Raw genomic sequence first — 15,999 nt, 5'->3', positions numbered from 1 at the left:
TTTTTTTTTTCTTCCTTTTTTTTTTTTGTCCTTTTTTGGTCTCTGGGTGCACGGGTGTTTATTTCCCTTTTTCACATGCCATTGCTCCACCTGCACTACTTTAGAGTTTAATACTTCATAAGTAATATAAGTAGTACTTTTGGTAGTACTTTAATGCTTTCGGTAGTACTTTAGTACTTTCAAGTTATGACTGATGATAAGAAGAAAACAACCATACTCAGTGACGACCAAAAGAAGGCGCACCACATTGCTTCGGAACAGAAAAGAAGAGAGAACATCAGAAGCGAGTTTGACAGAATAGTCGATTTGACTCCGTCTCTTAACGATCGGGAAAATCGAAGTGAACTAAATATCTTGACTAAACTGGCAGACTACATTGACTCTTTAAAAGAAGAAAATCTCAAATTAATTCAGTTATGTAAAGAAAAGGGTATTGATGTCCCCGCAAATTTGATTTATAAAGGTCCCGGTATCGATAATGATTAATGTCTTTTAATTCTTATATATAATTGTGTATTTATATTCTTTACCTTGATGATTCCAATTTTTCAATACGGGGATTATCTCCATATTCTTTAATTCTATTCCTTGACTATTGCTTGTGATTACTGTAGAATGGCCTCCGCTAAGTTGATTCACTTTGCTAAGTTGATTGGTATGAATTATAACCAAGTTATTCTGTTTAATCTTCGTGTGATAAACGGATTCGAACTCGGGTATCTTAATCAATGGTGCTTCCTCTTCATCGTTGTCCTCGTAACTTTCAATCTCTTTGTAACTAAGCCCTCCCCATTCGACTTTTGCATCCCTAGGTAATTTTCCAACCTTGACAACAAAAAATTTATCCGCTCTTATCATCTCATTGTCACTGTAACTTTCAATAGCCTTTTGGACGTTCCCCATTAATGATTCCCTTGTTATAAAACATATCACGTATCCCAACTCGTCCACATTCACTAAATTCTTAACCCGATGTAAATGTTGTAATGACAATGCTGCTCCCACTGGGTCATCTTTACAATCACTCATATCAAATGGCACCAATGGGATTTGGCCCGAGATACTAGCAATCTCATAATTATCTCTTTTAACAACTATCGATTGCGAATATGGTCCTATATTCTGTGGTGCCCAATATGATCGACTTCTAATATGTATCCCCAGCTTATCGCCTCTAACAATCCCAATACACGATAATTGTATGGCATGATCACCATATAATACCGTTTGGACACACACTCTTGATGGTGGTAAATATTCTTTGAAATTCCTCTGGTAGATTAAATTAATCTTGTTGAACTCTTCGATATTACTAAGTAATAAATTAACATGTTGTATTTGATTCATTCCAATACCGTGCTCTTCAAGTATGTTTCGTAATTGTTGAAATATATCAGTCGCCTGTTCTTCAATACCTTTCTTTTCCGATACAAGATTGGACACGTAAAGTGTATCTTTTGTTCGATAAACATTCGACTTAACCACATCTAATTGCACCTCTGCTGGTCTTTGCTCGGTCTCTCCCTCGCTTTCCACCATCGATTCAAACTCTTCTTCAAGCAATGGTGGCATGCTTATATCCTCATATTCCATCCCTTTATCAACCACTTCAACCTCATATTTTAAATAGGCTACTTCATCATTGCCTTGCTTGAATACCTCCTGTCTCGTAACTCGTAATTTCTTCACGAATATCGGTGAATCAAGTACAATCGTTTCAAACTCTCCTCCTTCTCCACATATATGCACATCGTATAACTGGTTCAACCTTATCATTACTGGTAACATCTCAGTAATTGATTGTCCTAAATGATTTTCATTTAATCCAATTGCTGCAACTTTAATCATCCTAGCATCTAATTTGTTTTGACACATCTCTTGCATCAATTCCATCTGATTTCTTTGCCATAAGTATGCCAACGAAGTTAAGCCCAATCTATCACAAACATTTTCAACTCGAGTTCTTTGATATTGTGATAATATCGCTCCGCAACTAACTGCTTCAATTTCTGGATACTGCTGCTTAATCTCTTTTAATAATTCATATAAATCTTCGATTTCATCATCTTGGGTGATCTCATATTCTAAATTCAAATTACTGGATTTCCCCACAATTCCTCGTCTAATCAATGGCTTTCCTAAACATTCTCCATAGTTATCAATAATATCGTGTCCAACCGTTTGGAACATATGTGAATCGATCTCATCTTCCTTATTTATTGGGTACAAATTGGCTAATGCTACCAATTCATGTCCTCGACTCAAACAATGGTGGATATTGAAAAAGGAATCCTTTCCTCCCGATATCAAAGCAACAAACTTCATTGATCTCCTCTGTTTCCTTATCCCAATCAATTCTAAATCTATACTACAGTACAAGTTGTAAACTGCAAATAGCGTATTCTGATAAGTACGCACATTTCACCTCAGCACGCGTAAGTTTGAGTACCCTTGGAATTGAAAAAAAAAAATTTTTTTTGCTTCGATTAAAATTTTTCACTCTTCTCAGAAAATGCGAACGTATAAATGAAGATGAATTTTTCACTTTTTAACAGACTTTTTGCTATTCTTTTTTTCTTTAACTAATCTTAAAACAGTCAACATGCCTCGTATGTATTATTATTACTATTTCTATGCTTCAACATGATTCAAGCTCTGCTTATGCATTCTTGTTCATGGAGGTTCGGGTCCTCATTTGTTCAAACAAAAACTATGTTTCAAATTCTTCGTAACTGAACTCCCGACACTTCAGTTACAAAGTACAATCATCTTGTATTGATGAGACGTTCACCTCCTGGTGTTATGTTGAATTATGCAGGCCTGATTGGGAAACTAGACTTGTACAAATGTAGACCCAACTTTCTTTAGAGAATATCATTCTAACATGTTATAGGTGCTCCAAGAACTTACTCTAAGACTTACTCTGTTCCAAAACAACCATATGAATCAGCCCGTTTAGATTCTGAATTGAAATTGGCTGGTGAATACGGTTTAAAAAACAAGAGAGAAATTTACAGAATTGGTTTCCAATTATCTAAAATTAGAAGAGCTGCTCGTGATTTATTAACCAGAGATGAAAAAGATCCAAAAAGATTATTCGAAGGTAATGCTTTAATTAGAAGATTAGTTAGAGTTGGTGTCTTATCTGAAGATAAATTGAAATTAGATTATGTTTTAGCTTTAAGAATCGAAGATTTCTTGGAAAGAAGATTACAAACCCAAGTTTTCAAATTAGGTTTAGCTAGATCTATCCACCACGCTAGAGTCTTAATCACCCAAAGACACATTGCTGTTGGTAAACAAATTGTCAACATTCCATCTTTCATGGTTAGATTAGACTCTCAAAAACACATTGACTTTGCTCAAAGCTCTCCATACGGTGGTGGTAGAGCTGGTAGAGTTAAGAGAAGAAACCAAGCCAGAAAATCTGAAGGTGGTGAAGATGCTGAAGAAGAAGAATAAATTAGTTAGTTTATAATTAATTAAATCATTTCATAATTCTTGTATTTCTACTTTAATAAACCTTTGGTTTACCTTTTCCAATCTACTCATCTTTCATTTCTTTATGTAGTTTAGTTTAATATATCTATTTGTTGAAATCAAGATGTAAAAATAATTCAACTTTAATCAAAAAGCTAATGATGTTTTTGCAGCATGAAAAAGAGTACATCACGTGCGTCAATCTGGCCTTAGGGCTCGCGCCCTCACCGTACATCGCAGAAAAACAACCAAAATTTTAACAAAAAAAAAAAAAAAAATTGGAAAAAATTCTCACAGTTACACAGAAACCTCTCATCATTGAATTTTTTTTCCCTCTCAAGGTTTTCCAATATACATTAATTTTTAGCTATTGCTTGTTTTAGTCTTTTTTGAAGGTTTATTAACATCACCAAATATATTGAAAAATGGGTAAATCGTATGTGACACACGCTTGAGAATGGCAAGGGCAAGAAGGAAGAGTGTACTTTCGAAGTTGTAACATTTATTCAAGAAGTTTATGTGTTTTAGAAAGAGAAGACTTCACCTGAAAAATAGGGTAAAGAAAGAAGAATATGAAAAGAGATTATGTCGACCATATTGATTTGGATGTGCTTGTTTACTTGGTTAAGTTTACATGTGTGCCTAAACTCATATAAAGAATTACTATCCCAATAAAGACCTAAGTTCAAAGGCTTTTCCAAATGTACATTTGATAATACCTCTTCAGATTCCATTTGCCAGTTTAACAAAGATAAATATATACTAACATTATTTCTATAGACACGGTTACAGATCTGGTACTCGTTACGCTTTCCAACGTGACTTCAAAAAGCACGGTACTATTGCTTTATCTACCTACTTAAAGACTTACAAAGTTGGCGATATTGTTGATATTAAAGCTAATGGTGCTGTCCAAAAGGGTATGCCTCACAAATACTACCACGGTAAAACTGGTATCGTTTACAACATTACCAAATCTTCCGTCGGTGTTATCATTAACAAAGTTGTCGGTAACAGATACATTGAAAAAAGAGTTAACTTAAGAATTGAACACGTTAAACACTCTGCTTGTCGTCAAGAATTCTTAAACAGAGTTAAAACTAACGCTGCTTTAAAGAGAGAAGCTAAAGCTAAAGGTGAACAAGTTTACTTAAAAAGACAACCAGCTAAACCAAGAGAAGCTAGAGTTATTTCTACTGAAGGTAATGTTCCACAAACTTTAGCCCCAGTTCCTTACGAAACTTTCATTTAATCTATTTGGATGTATTTTATTGGAAAATTGTGGGTTACGTTGTAATGTCAATATATCTTCTCTATATCTAACTTTAAAAATATAAAAAAACCTAATATATATCTTTTGATGCATGTATCTTTTTAAATTAATATTAACCCGTATAATCCCATTGGGTGTTAATCCTATTGAGTATTTTGAATTGTAGGTTTTCAAATATCCAAATTTGTTATTTTTGGAAAATACTATGTGGTGTACGGAACTGAATCTCGAAACTGAAATAAAGAACAAATATAGCTGATGTCAAGGGAAAACTTATCGTTGACTATTTGTTTCACAGTGGGAAGTTCGGTATAGTCTTTCTGTATTAATTGACCTAATTTCAATAATGGCCGAAGGTGAGGATACCCAAGCAGTTAGACTGGGAACCCCGGTTTCAGCAAGTTTGACTCAAAATTCGACTGAGTCTCCAAAGACAAAGAGTAAATCATCGAATTTATTTCAAAATGCATTACAAACCTGGACAGAAATTGATTTAGCAAGCTTACAGAAGAAACTCGATGACCAAGGTATAGAATTGAAAGATGAACAGAAAACTTCTTTACTAAGTAGAAAGAATTTAGCAGCAAAGACCAAAGAATTTAAGAAATTACCGGATGATGTTAAATTACAGGATATGAAAAGTTTGTTAAAGTTATATCAGAATGAAATTGATTCATTAACTAATAAGCAGAAGAAGGTTGAAAACTATTTTTTCGGTTTTTATAGATTAATTGCTGAAGCTCCTGATCCAAGACCTTTATTAGAATTATCATTAGATGCTGTTGTTGATTCATCTGAAACAAATAATTTCAAAAAGGAAATTGCTAAATTGAATGAGGAGCTTTCTAAAAAAGCTGATTATGATCAATTAAAACAAAGATTATTAAGAAATGAACAAAAATCAGCAGAATTATTAAGTTCAAAATTACAATCAAAGGAAGAAGAATTAAAAGCTATAATTGATGAAAAAGAATCTAACTGGGCAAATAAAGAATCCAATTTTGAATCTCAATTAAATGAATATAAAAATAAGATTGAAGAATTAAGAACATCAAAAGAAGTTACTGAATTACAATTAAATTCTCAAAATAAACAAATTGGTGATAATAATTCTAATATATCAGCATCAGCATTAGCAGAATTAGAAATTGTTTCAAGGGATGCAGAATCAGCTAAGAAAAGAGTAATTGAATTAGAAAAAAGAAATGAATCATTAAGAAGTGAATTATCAAGATCTCAAAATGATGCAGAAAGAAAACAATTAAGAGAAGAATTAACTAAAAAAATTTCTGAATTGGAAGGAGAAAATGCATTGTTAGTTGCCGATCTAAATCAAACTAAAAATAAACTTGAACTTATTTCTAAAGAAAATGATTCTAAAATTCATATTTTTAATCGGGAAATTTCCCAATTAACTTTAGAAGTTAAAAATCTTAAAGTAAGAATAGATCAAACTAATGATTATGAAGAAATTAAACATGAATTACATCTCATGAGACAAATTGAATTTGGTCAAGATGATGAAGAAGTAATTGAAAACGGTGAATATAAACAAATCGATTCATTATTAATTGAAAGAAATAAAAATTTAACACAAGAATTAGCAGATTACAGATCACAACACGAAGATCTCAATAAAAGAATAACCGCATTAGATGAAGACTTAATCAAAACTAAAGAAGAATTAACAAAAGCTTATCAACTTAATAATAAGTTAGAAAATGATTTAAGTGATTTACAAGATGCATCTAATAATAAATTTAATGATAACATGAGTTTAGTATCTGGAGTTAGTAGAATGACTCGTCCATTTGGTAGAGAAGGTAGCTTACCAAATATTGGAGGTGAAGAATCGTCTATTTTACCGATTATCACTAAACAAAGAGATAGATTTAGAGATAAAAATAATGAATTAGAAGATGAAGTTAGAAAACAATATGGAGTAATAAGTGACTTAAAAAGACAGATGAATTCATTAAAGAAAGATAACGAAGAATTATATGAAAGAACTAGATACTTAGCTTCTTTTAAAAATAATAATAATAATTCTAATTTATTCACTCCAGTTGCATCTCAATCTTTTAGTTCTAGAACCTCGAATCGAAAATTACTAGATCCATCTCCCTCTAATAATGTTGATCTCGAAAGTAATACTGAATATCAAGATAATTATGAATCAAAATTACATCCAATTGAACAATTCAGAAAAAGAGAGCGAGAAAGAATCAATTCTAGATTATCTCCAATAGAAAGATTATTTATTTCTCTCACCAGAGCAATTCTAGCAACAAGAACTACAAGAATGTTATTCATGGCTTATTGCTTTGGTTTGCATTGTATAGTAATGTTCATTACTATCTACGCCATGAGTTTAAGTACTCAATTCATGCCCGAAGTCGGCTTAAACTCCAGCACTGGTGGGGTAGCCAATGGTATGCCTGGGTCTCCTGACACTCCAGGTAACGTCGGATACCAGGCTCCTAGTAGCTGATATCCTTAACACTTCTACGTACCAATATTATTTAATTCTTCTGTTTATACCAATGTAAGGATTGCAACATTTTGCGCGATCAGTGAAAAAATTTTGAAAAAATAGATCAAGATTTGGTCCCGTTTCCAATACAGTATACAACGGGTTCACAACAGTCTTACATGCCGTAAGACATCTCTCAATGTATGTAAATAGCAAGAAGTCTAGAAGTTAGTGACTTACCTTCAGTCTAAAGCGTACACCTAGCACCAAAAAAAAAAAAAAAAAATTAATGACTCGCATAATCAGTCACATGTCCAGCAAGAAGGAATTATATAAGTACAGGGGCAATTCCATTTACAAAAAAACGTTTAAAACAATTTATTTATACTGAAGTGATTCAATATGTCTGATCAAAGCAAACAACCGCAAACTCAAGAGGAGAAGGATAAGGAATTGTTCAATCCTGATAACATGATGGTTAACATTGGTGGTAAAACTGTTCCATTCAGTAAAATCAATAAGCCGCATACCGTTCTTATCAACCCAGAACATCATAAACCAAAGGTAGATGCTTCCAGTTTTCCTGATATTGAGCCGGCTGCTAAGGAGAGAGAGGAAAAGTTGGCTGCTGAAAGAGCTGCTAAAAAAAATGAATAAATTTGCAATTGGCAGTTCTTCCCCAGGATTTATAGACCTAATTCGGGAAGTAGATTAGTATACATGCTCAACTAAAAGATCGTGTTCAAGTTTCGGTTCTTCAAAATCTTTTCTTTTATGCTTTTTCAATTTATCTATTATATTCAATTAGTTGTTGTAGACTACTAGTTGTAGACTGTTAGTTGTTGTAGACTGTTATATCGGTAAGTTGTTGCAATGTACCTGGATGTACGGGAGTTTCTCCGATTGAGAAAAATCGAAAAAAAAATTTATTGACATCGAATTAATACTATGGTAAATTGGTAATTCTTCGTCTAGATCCCAAGATATTGAAAGCATAGATAATCCTTCAAGATGGTTGGCCTACCTAGAATGTATGTGCGCCAGCTCAGCTACTTGGGTCTTTTCACGGTTATGTCGATTATCTTGATTTTGATCGCCAATAAACAAAATGTTATATACTTAGATGATTATTTACCCGTCAATTTTACCCCTTCCTTTTTCCAACCGGCTTCAGATATTTATATAGTAGATATTTCAATTGGGAACTGTATGAAACTTGGTGGGAAAAGCGAAAAATGTGGAGTTCCCGATGATAATCATGGTGCATTAGGTAACCTTTACCAATCCGGCGGGTGGGTTAAAATTGATAAAGATTTGATGATGGATAACTCATGGGTTAAAAGAAAGTTCTTCTCTTATAAAAAGGTCAAAAATGAGGCTTTAAGAGGTAGAATACAGAAACCTGAATCGGAATTAGCCTCTGAAGAAAAATCAAAGAGGGCTGCAATTAAAAATACAAAATCAGACAATGGTGATCATCGCGTTTTAGTTGATATCGCTATATCTAATCCTTTAAAAGATTCTAAATTTGAGGGTAATGAAAAATTGCAGATCCCTGAAGCTGTTTTAAAAGACTTTCATTCAAATAGAGTCTTCAATGATAATGATCACGAATCTTTAGTTGCAGCTCAGGCTATGAAACAAAAGGGAGAAAAAACTGAAGCTTTGACCGTGGATAAAGATAAATCAGCTAGTAAGAAAATTAATGAACTTAATATAAAATTAGAACAAGAACAAAAAGAAGAAGAAAAATCCAAAAACATCAAAGAATCTCAAGAAAAAGCAGATAAAGCAAATACACCTCCTCAAAAACAAGAAGGAGATGTTTCTGCTGATTTTGAAGAAGAAGTGTCGAAAAATGTTCCTCCTAAAAACGAAGAAGTTGTCGAATATAAAGAAGCAGAAGGTGCAGAAAATGATTCTGGAAAAGCAAATGATAAGAAAGAGAAAAGAAAAATGGAATCTAGTAGATTTGATTTGGATATTCTGTACACTATCCCCACCAAAGAGCAATTGAATGAAAAAGGCTGGTATTATAAGTCAAATGGTATTTGGGTAAAATATGGTCTGAGCTCTAATAAAAACGTTATAACCGGGTTTGATATATTATTCGGGGATGACTGTGTAGAGCCCAGACCAAATTGGAAACTCATTAAAACTCCTATACTTGACATTGGTGGTGTCTCCGGTTTAGAGGCATATGTAACCGTAAGAAAAGGTCCCAGAATTGACTATAAAAAGAAGGAATATCAACCCACTCTTAAAATTAATCCTGATGGAAAGTTTAAAATCTTACAAGTTGCTGACTTACATTTTTCTACTGGTGTTGGTAAATGCCTTGACCCGGTTCCAGCAGAATCTAAAAAAGGTTGTAAAGCTGATCCAAGAACCTTGGAATTTCTCGAAAAAGTTTTGGATATAGAGAAACCCGATCTTGTTGTCTTGACTGGTGATCAAATCTTTGGTCAAGCCTCCCCTGATGCTGAGACTTCTATTTTCAAGGCTTTAAACCCTTTCATCAAAAGAAAGATCCCTTTCGCAGTCACTTTAGGTAACCATGACGATGAAGGGTCTTTGATCAGGGCTGAAGTCATGAGTCTATCATCAAATTTACCATTTTCTTTTGCAAGTTTAGGACCTGAAGAAGTTGCCGGTGTCGGAAATTATGTTTTGACCGTTCAAGGTCCAAAATCTAAAAACCCTGCATTATCTTTATATTTCCTCGATAGTCATAGTTATTCTCAAAACCCGAAAGTTACTCCAGGCTACGATTGGTTGAAAGAATCACAATTGAAATGGCTTGAACAACTGCATAACAGTTTGAAAAAAGATATCAGCTCTTATTCCCATATCCACTTATCAATGGGCTTCTTCCACATTCCTTTACCTGAATTTAGAAAACTTGATCAACCATACATTGGTGAACAACGTGAAGGTATTACTGCGCCAAGGTATAATACCGGTGCAAGATCAATATTTGGTAGAATCGGGGTGAGTGTTATCAGTACTGGTCATGATCACTGTAATGACTACTGTTTACAAGATGTTGAAAATAAGGAATCTTCGAATGAGAATAAAATGTGGCTTTGTTACGGTGGTGGTTCTGGTTTAGGTGGATACGGTGGATATGGTGGATACATAAGAAGAATGAGAACTTTTGAAATTGATACCAATAATGGTGATATAAAATCATGGAAAAGAGCTGAAAATGAACCCGAAAATGATTTTGACCAACAGATCTTAGTTTCCGGCGGTAATGTGGTGAACTTTTAATCAAATTACTTCATCTTCAAAAGAGTTTTATAGAATATTTTGTCTTGAACATTTGTATATTAGTATACTTAGTTAAATAAATTGTTTAATCTAGGTTAAGATAAGATAAGAATAGATAAATTGATTGACTAATTTAAAGGTTCGTCTTTGAAGCGAGGAGGAGTCAAAGGATCATACGCATTATCATATAATAAATCTCTATGAGCTTGTTTAATATGTAAACTTTTAGTATCAAGCAAATCAGGGGTGAGGTCTGATATTTTATTAGCACCTAAAAGCTTCATATCACAAATCAATTCTTCTTTCAATAATTGAATAGCTCTAACAACACCTTTTTCTCCATAAGCAGAATTAGCGTATAAAAATGGTCTACCTAAGCCGACACCTTTCGCACCCAAACATAATGCCTTAAGGACGTCTGTACCTCTTCTAATACCACCATCTATATAAACTTCTATTTTATTATCAAGCTGCTTTTCTTTCAAAACTGGCATGAGCTCTGATAATACTTCTACTGGTGCCCTCGAGTAATCTAATTGTCTACCACCATGGTTCGAAAGAACTACTGCATCCACACCATGTTCAATAGCGATTAAGACATCTTCAACTCTTTGAACTCCTTTTAATACAATAGGTAATTTTGTAGATTGTTTGAAGTCGTCAATATCTTTCCAAGTTAAACTAGCATCTTTATAGTAAATGGGATCTTTTTCGCCGAGTTCAGATGAGGACATGAATTCTTCTTCTTCTTCTTCTTCATCATCATCGGTTGCAAATCTTATTCTCAAATCTTTTTCCCTTCTACCTAGTTGAGGAGTATCAACAGTCACAAAAATAGCACCAATGCCTTTTTCTTCGCAATATTTGATAGTATCAAATGAAGCTTGTCTATTCTCGGTAACATATAATTGAAACCATTGTTTTTGACCTTTTAAAGCGGCGTCAATGATATCACCCAAGGGATAAGAAGCAGCACTCGAAATCATTTGGATGATATTTTCACGGCCACAGCCTCTTGCTATACTTAATTCCCCTTCCTCATGGCCCAACTTGGCTTGAGCAGCACCACTACAGTAGAAGGGCCCGGAAGTTTTGACCCCTAACATTTCTGTTGAAATATCAACATCATTAACATCAACCAAAACTTTTGGTTTGAAATAAATTCTACCGTATGCATAATGATTTTCTCTTAAGGTAATCTCATCATCTGATCCCCCATTATAGTAAACCCAGGCATTGGTTGGTATAACTTGTTTGGCTACGTATTCAAAGTCGGAAATATTATAAATTCTTGATAAAGCAGGCTTATTTTGAATTTTGTAATTCCTTAATTCTTCATCATCTACTGATGTTATGTCTGGAGCAACCTCCATTTCACCATGTAAAGGTCCTAGATATTTTGATGGTGGTAGCATTTTCTCAATAACATCCGGAGGATGATACTTATTGAAGATTTCACTAGCGTTTTTACCAGCGTATTTCTTGATTATCTGCGGACCACCAGGATGAGCTTTCAAAAACTCACTCAAGTCATAAACCTTATCATTAATCACAACCCAAACTTCTCCATTCTTATTATTCGCATGCTTTTCAACTTCTTCTACTGGAACTCCCTCCTTAGCTTCTTTGATTTCAGTGTCCAAATGAATAAAGTTTTTTGAAGAAGCAAATACCCCTGCTGCAAGTAATGAACAACCAATTCCTAACCACAACCCTTTTTTGGTCTTGAAAGACTCTTGTATGTCCGAGCCTGCTCTAGAGGAATACTTCTTTGCAGCACCGGCAGAAAACTGCTTTACCTTGTTATTTTTAACCCAGTTTCGACCTAACCTGCTCGATAACTTAAACATTCTTCGAAAAGTGCTGTCAATTAAGTTGAAATGAAATATTTTGACGTATTTTCCCCAGCAATTTATATACTGCCGCAAATGCACCTCAAAGGGGACCCGAGTCTCGACCCGGCATCCTACATAAGGCTCCGAATGAAATAATAGAGATGATTGCGCTCTGCGTCAAATCAACAAACGAAAGTTCCGAGTATAGGCCAATTGGAGAAGTTTGATTACAAATGGGTTAATAATTCCGATATACGATGAAATGCTATTTACATGTCAATAATTAAGCCTATTGATTCGTGTTTATTTGAAATTTGAAATTTGAAAATTTTCAAGTTTGATAATTTTTTTTTTTTTTTTGATTTTTTGTTTCTCGTATATTATGATAAAAGTAATTATGATAATGTATGGTTATAGCATTATTTTATGGTTATAACTGTAGAACGTCATGATAAGGACAAGAGTAAAAACAAGCGTGAACAAAAGTTTAAAATTTAAAGGTAGAGTCAAGTTTACTCGACCACAATCGCATCATCTCCAGATTTCCCATTATTTTTAGGTTTTTGATTGTCTTTTGCTGGGACAGATGGAGGTGATGGGGAATCAAATCTGGATGCCATATCTTTCACAGAAGTTTTTCTTCCAATACTAGAAGCGAATTTTGGCTGAGAAACATCTGTTGAAGATCCATTTGGTGAAGAATACTCTGAATTATTACCATGATTATAAATTATGTCTCTTTTCAAAGGTCTAGAAGAAACGATACTACTTGATGCGGATTTAACTTGTTTATTATTTGAAACTTCACTTAGACTTGAATTAGTTTTTTTTTTATTTGGAGATTGACCTCTTTTCAAAGAGCCGGGAGCAGATGCTTTTTTAGTAGGTGAATGAGGAGGTGGAGTTGCAGGGGGTTCTGGTAAAACTGTTGAACCGGTTCTTTTGATGGTAGGCGTTGAATGAGTTGAAACAGCTTCAGCCAAGGTTTCTTTCATTAAAGGGGATCTATTAAAAATTTCATTAGCAGTAGCCATATTATTATCATCATCAGCAACCAAAATTTCATCATCATCATCAACTGGATCATCATTTAGTTGACGACCACGACTTGTTCCTGGAGAAATTGAATTTGGAATCGAATTCGAAGCGCTAGTAGAAGATTCACTGTTATTTGATTTTGGAGAGATTTTTGATTTGTTTACTGCTTTTTTCATTTTAGCTTCTAATCTTGATTGATTATTAGGGGAAGCATTTTTCTTTTTCAAACTAGCATTTTTAGATGAATTTTTCAAAGAGGAAGAGTTACTTAATCCATCAACTCTTGTGGAATTTCTTCTTCTTAATTCTTTGAATATGACCTCCTTATGGTTGAATAAATCATTAATAAACAGAATTTGATGTTGTTCATTAATAAAACCATTTAGATTATTATTTGATACTTGTCCCAAATCACTTGAATTATAAAGATTATTATTATCCATTCTTGGTCTTAAAATTATATTACCAAATTCTTTTGAAAGTTTTTTCTTAAAATCATTTGACAAAGATTCATCTTTAGAACCAATTATATTAACCAAACGATTTAAATGAGTTAATAAAGCATCTAAAGTAGCTAAGTTTGATTTTGGTAAATCAACCAAAACATTTTGTAAACCATTAATTCTTGAATCGTCAATTTTAGAATCATTTGAATTAATTGGATAATTTTGATATAGAGATTTAATTAAATCATAATAATTATGGGGAATTATGGCATCTGGTAATTCCATAAAGTATAATTTTAAAACATTTGTAACAGTTAAAGGATGATTTGTTTTCAAAATTTCATTAATTTTATTTGGATCATTAACATCATTTAATTGAAATCTTAATTGATGAACATTTGAAAGATGAATTGGTTTTGTCCATAAATTAATTCTTTCTTCATCATTGATAATGTCGGGATAAATATTATCTAGATGAGATAAGATACATTGAATAATAATTGGAACAACTTTATGATCTAATCTTGATTTAACATTTAAAGAAACACCAAAAGTTTGTTTAATATTCGAATTATAATAATTATCATATAAAATAACATGAGGTTTGAAAAACCCAGTTGAGTAATTTTCAATTAAAAATTTTAAATCATTAACTGGATTTATTGTTTCTTCCAAGATTAATAATTCATCACATAAATGTTTCATTGAATTAATTTTATTTGAAAAACTTGCTAAGAAATCAAAAGTAACTTTTTTAATTGCTTTTAATCTATCTAATTCACATTTTTGCATAAAAGTTAAATGATCCATGATTAACTCTTCAAATTTACATCTTAAATTATCTAATTCTAAAATTGATTGATAATATTGATGATCTAATTGATTAACATCTTGAATAATTTTCAGTAATTGTGCTTTATCATTATAATCGATTGAATTTACTCCAATTGCTTGTTTCATATCTTCAAAATAATCAGCGAAATTATTTGAAGATTTTAAATTAATTGAGTTATTTCTTGATAATCCATTTGAATCATTATTTATTATTTTGGAATCACTTAATTTAGTAATTTGGAAAACTAAAGGTTTCCATTGGTAGTAAAATTGAGATGAATTAATGAAATTTTTACCTCCACTCATTGAACCAATTAATCTAATGAAACCATTATTAATTAAATCTTGACCAAAACTTTCAGCTTTAGCAATATTACCATTGAATTCAGGGATATTATCCAACAACCATTGAGTAATATTACTACCAGTACTAACATTATTATAAGTACCTAAGATAGGAACTTTATGATCAATTAACTCAATATTAGTTAAAATATCAGTCAACATTTTTTTCAATGTTTTATAATCGAAAACTGCATTACCAAAAGTATAGGTTGTATCGTTTTCTTCTTCTTCTTCATTTTCTTCAGCGCCATGATCTTCTTCCACCTTCTCTATTTTAGAATCAAGTTGTAAATCATTCAAATCACTTGATAATTCTTCATCGGTGTAATGTGATTTAAATTCTTCCAACATTCTACATTTATTGAAATATTTTTTTTGCAATCTGTCCAAATGGATTTTTGCATTCTTGAAAACCTTATAATGATCTTGTATAACTTGATTTGAGTAATCAATCCTCTGTTTATGCTCTTTACTCCATTTGGTGAATGGTTCTAACACTAATACTTTGATATTATTAGCCACTTGTAAATGGTATTCTCCTTGTTTGTTGAAATTCTCATTGATCTTGAAATAAGCATTCTTAACCGATGATATATAGTCATCATTGGTATATCTTGAAGATACTGATTTAGAATCCTTAATTAAAACCAATTGATTCCCATAAATCAATTCAATCTCCATTCTCTTATTGAACAAACTAATAAAGTCCTCATTTTCATTCGCTCCTTGATATAGCTCTTCAAATAACACCTTAAACCCCAGATTATAATCCTGAGTCCAAAAACTATCAGCAAAAGACATGGTTTTATAATTAGCCGCCCAAGTTTAACCTAACCAAAAGAAAAGACAAAAGCCAATAACCAAGAAAGTAAAAGCGGGCAAAAAAAAAGCAAATACCAATATTCAGCTACTTCAGCAACAACTATCAAGCACCTTGCTTCACCTTAAGATCAAACCTCTGGATCAACTATAAGTGAAAAAGACAACTAAATAAAAACAAAA

The 15,999-nt window shown here is 32.6% G+C and overlaps 9 protein-coding genes across 9 annotated transcripts; 6 read left to right on the top strand and 3 right to left on the bottom strand.

Annotated features, from left to right (window-relative positions):
* On the top strand, positions 1–605 carry INO4 (Ino4p). The gene has a single exon (XM_020222837.1). It carries the CDS (start codon positions 187–189, stop codon positions 484–486), a length of 300 nt encoding a protein of 99 aa, XP_020078392.1. The 5' UTR covers positions 1–186; the 3' UTR covers positions 487–605.
* Positions 12–2,351, bottom strand: HYPBUDRAFT_151142 (diphthine--ammonia ligase). The gene has a single exon (XM_020220348.1). It carries the CDS (start codon positions 2,323–2,325, stop codon positions 493–495), a length of 1,833 nt encoding a protein of 610 aa, XP_020078391.1. The 5' UTR covers positions 2,326–2,351; the 3' UTR covers positions 12–492.
* Positions 2,352–2,602: 251 nt separating this feature from the next.
* Positions 2,603–3,559, top strand: RPS9B (40S ribosomal protein uS4; the record flags this gene model as incomplete). The annotated part of the gene is made up of 2 exons (XM_020223798.1): positions 2,603–2,609; positions 2,894–3,559. 2 exons carry the CDS (start codon positions 2,603–2,605, stop codon positions 3,460–3,462), a joined length of 576 nt encoding a protein of 191 aa, XP_020078390.1. The 3' UTR covers positions 3,463–3,559.
* Positions 3,560–3,872: 313 nt separating this feature from the next.
* RPL21A (60S ribosomal protein eL21) lies at positions 3,873–4,840 on the top strand. Its single transcript, XM_020220347.1, has 2 exons — positions 3,873–3,916; positions 4,261–4,840. Exons 1-2 carry the CDS (start codon positions 3,906–3,908, stop codon positions 4,730–4,732), a joined length of 483 nt encoding a protein of 160 aa, XP_020078389.1. The 5' UTR covers positions 3,873–3,905; the 3' UTR covers positions 4,733–4,840.
* A 259-nt stretch (positions 4,841–5,099) lies between these two features.
* Positions 5,100–7,244, top strand: HYPBUDRAFT_145749 (uncharacterized protein; the record flags this gene model as incomplete). Its single annotated transcript, XM_020219919.1, has 1 exon — positions 5,100–7,244. One exon carries the CDS (start codon positions 5,100–5,102, stop codon positions 7,242–7,244), a length of 2,145 nt encoding a protein of 714 aa, XP_020078388.1.
* A 254-nt stretch (positions 7,245–7,498) lies between these two features.
* On the top strand, positions 7,499–8,054 carry ASR3 (Asr3p). Its single transcript, XM_020222836.1, has one exon. The coding sequence runs from the start codon at positions 7,629–7,631 to the stop codon at positions 7,881–7,883; it is 255 nt and encodes an 84-aa protein (XP_020078387.1). The 5' UTR covers positions 7,499–7,628; the 3' UTR covers positions 7,884–8,054.
* Positions 8,055–8,197: 143 nt separating this feature from the next.
* HYPBUDRAFT_151139 (phosphoprotein phosphatase) lies at positions 8,198–10,549 on the top strand. Its single transcript, XM_020220346.1, has one exon. The coding sequence runs from the start codon at positions 8,238–8,240 to the stop codon at positions 10,497–10,499; it is 2,262 nt and encodes a 753-aa protein (XP_020078386.1). The 5' UTR covers positions 8,198–8,237; the 3' UTR covers positions 10,500–10,549.
* A 78-nt stretch (positions 10,550–10,627) lies between these two features.
* On the bottom strand, positions 10,628–12,349 carry HYPBUDRAFT_154407 (FMN-dependent alpha-hydroxy acid dehydrogenase; the record flags this gene model as incomplete). Its single annotated transcript, XM_020222032.1, has 2 exons — positions 10,628–12,123; positions 12,196–12,349. The coding sequence occupies 2 exons, from the start codon at positions 12,347–12,349 to the stop codon at positions 10,628–10,630; spliced, it is 1,650 nt and encodes a 549-aa protein (XP_020078385.1).
* A 348-nt stretch (positions 12,350–12,697) lies between these two features.
* HYPBUDRAFT_235816 (uncharacterized protein) lies at positions 12,698–15,798 on the bottom strand (the record flags this gene model as incomplete). The annotated part of the gene is made up of 1 exon (XM_020223178.1): positions 12,698–15,798. One exon carries the CDS (start codon positions 15,796–15,798, stop codon positions 12,847–12,849), a length of 2,952 nt encoding a protein of 983 aa, XP_020078384.1. The 3' UTR covers positions 12,698–12,846.
* Positions 15,799–15,999: the final 201 nt, after the last annotated feature.

Source organism: Hyphopichia burtonii, assembly GCF_001661395.1.
Source record: "Hyphopichia burtonii NRRL Y-1933 unplaced genomic scaffold HYPBUscaffold_1, whole genome shotgun sequence".
In the NCBI taxonomy this organism is placed as follows: domain Eukaryota; kingdom Fungi; phylum Ascomycota; class Pichiomycetes; order Serinales; family Debaryomycetaceae; genus Hyphopichia; species Hyphopichia burtonii.
The sequence above is the reverse complement of the archived record's forward strand: the minus strand, read 5'-3'. Positions and strand labels throughout refer to the sequence as shown.

What these genes read in the sequence shown, in the direction of transcription:
- HYPBUDRAFT_151142 (XM_020220348.1), bottom strand. Translation starts at nt 2,325, where the DNA reads ATGAAGTTTGTTGCTTTGATATCGGGAGGAAAGGATTCCTTTTTCAAT.
- INO4 (XM_020222837.1), top strand. Translation starts at nt 187, where the DNA reads ATGACTGATGATAAGAAGAAAACAACCATACTCAGTGACGACCAAAAG.
- ASR3 (XM_020222836.1), top strand. Translation starts at nt 7,629, where the DNA reads ATGTCTGATCAAAGCAAACAACCGCAAACTCAAGAGGAGAAGGATAAG.
- HYPBUDRAFT_151139 (XM_020220346.1), top strand. Translation starts at nt 8,238, where the DNA reads ATGGTTGGCCTACCTAGAATGTATGTGCGCCAGCTCAGCTACTTGGGT.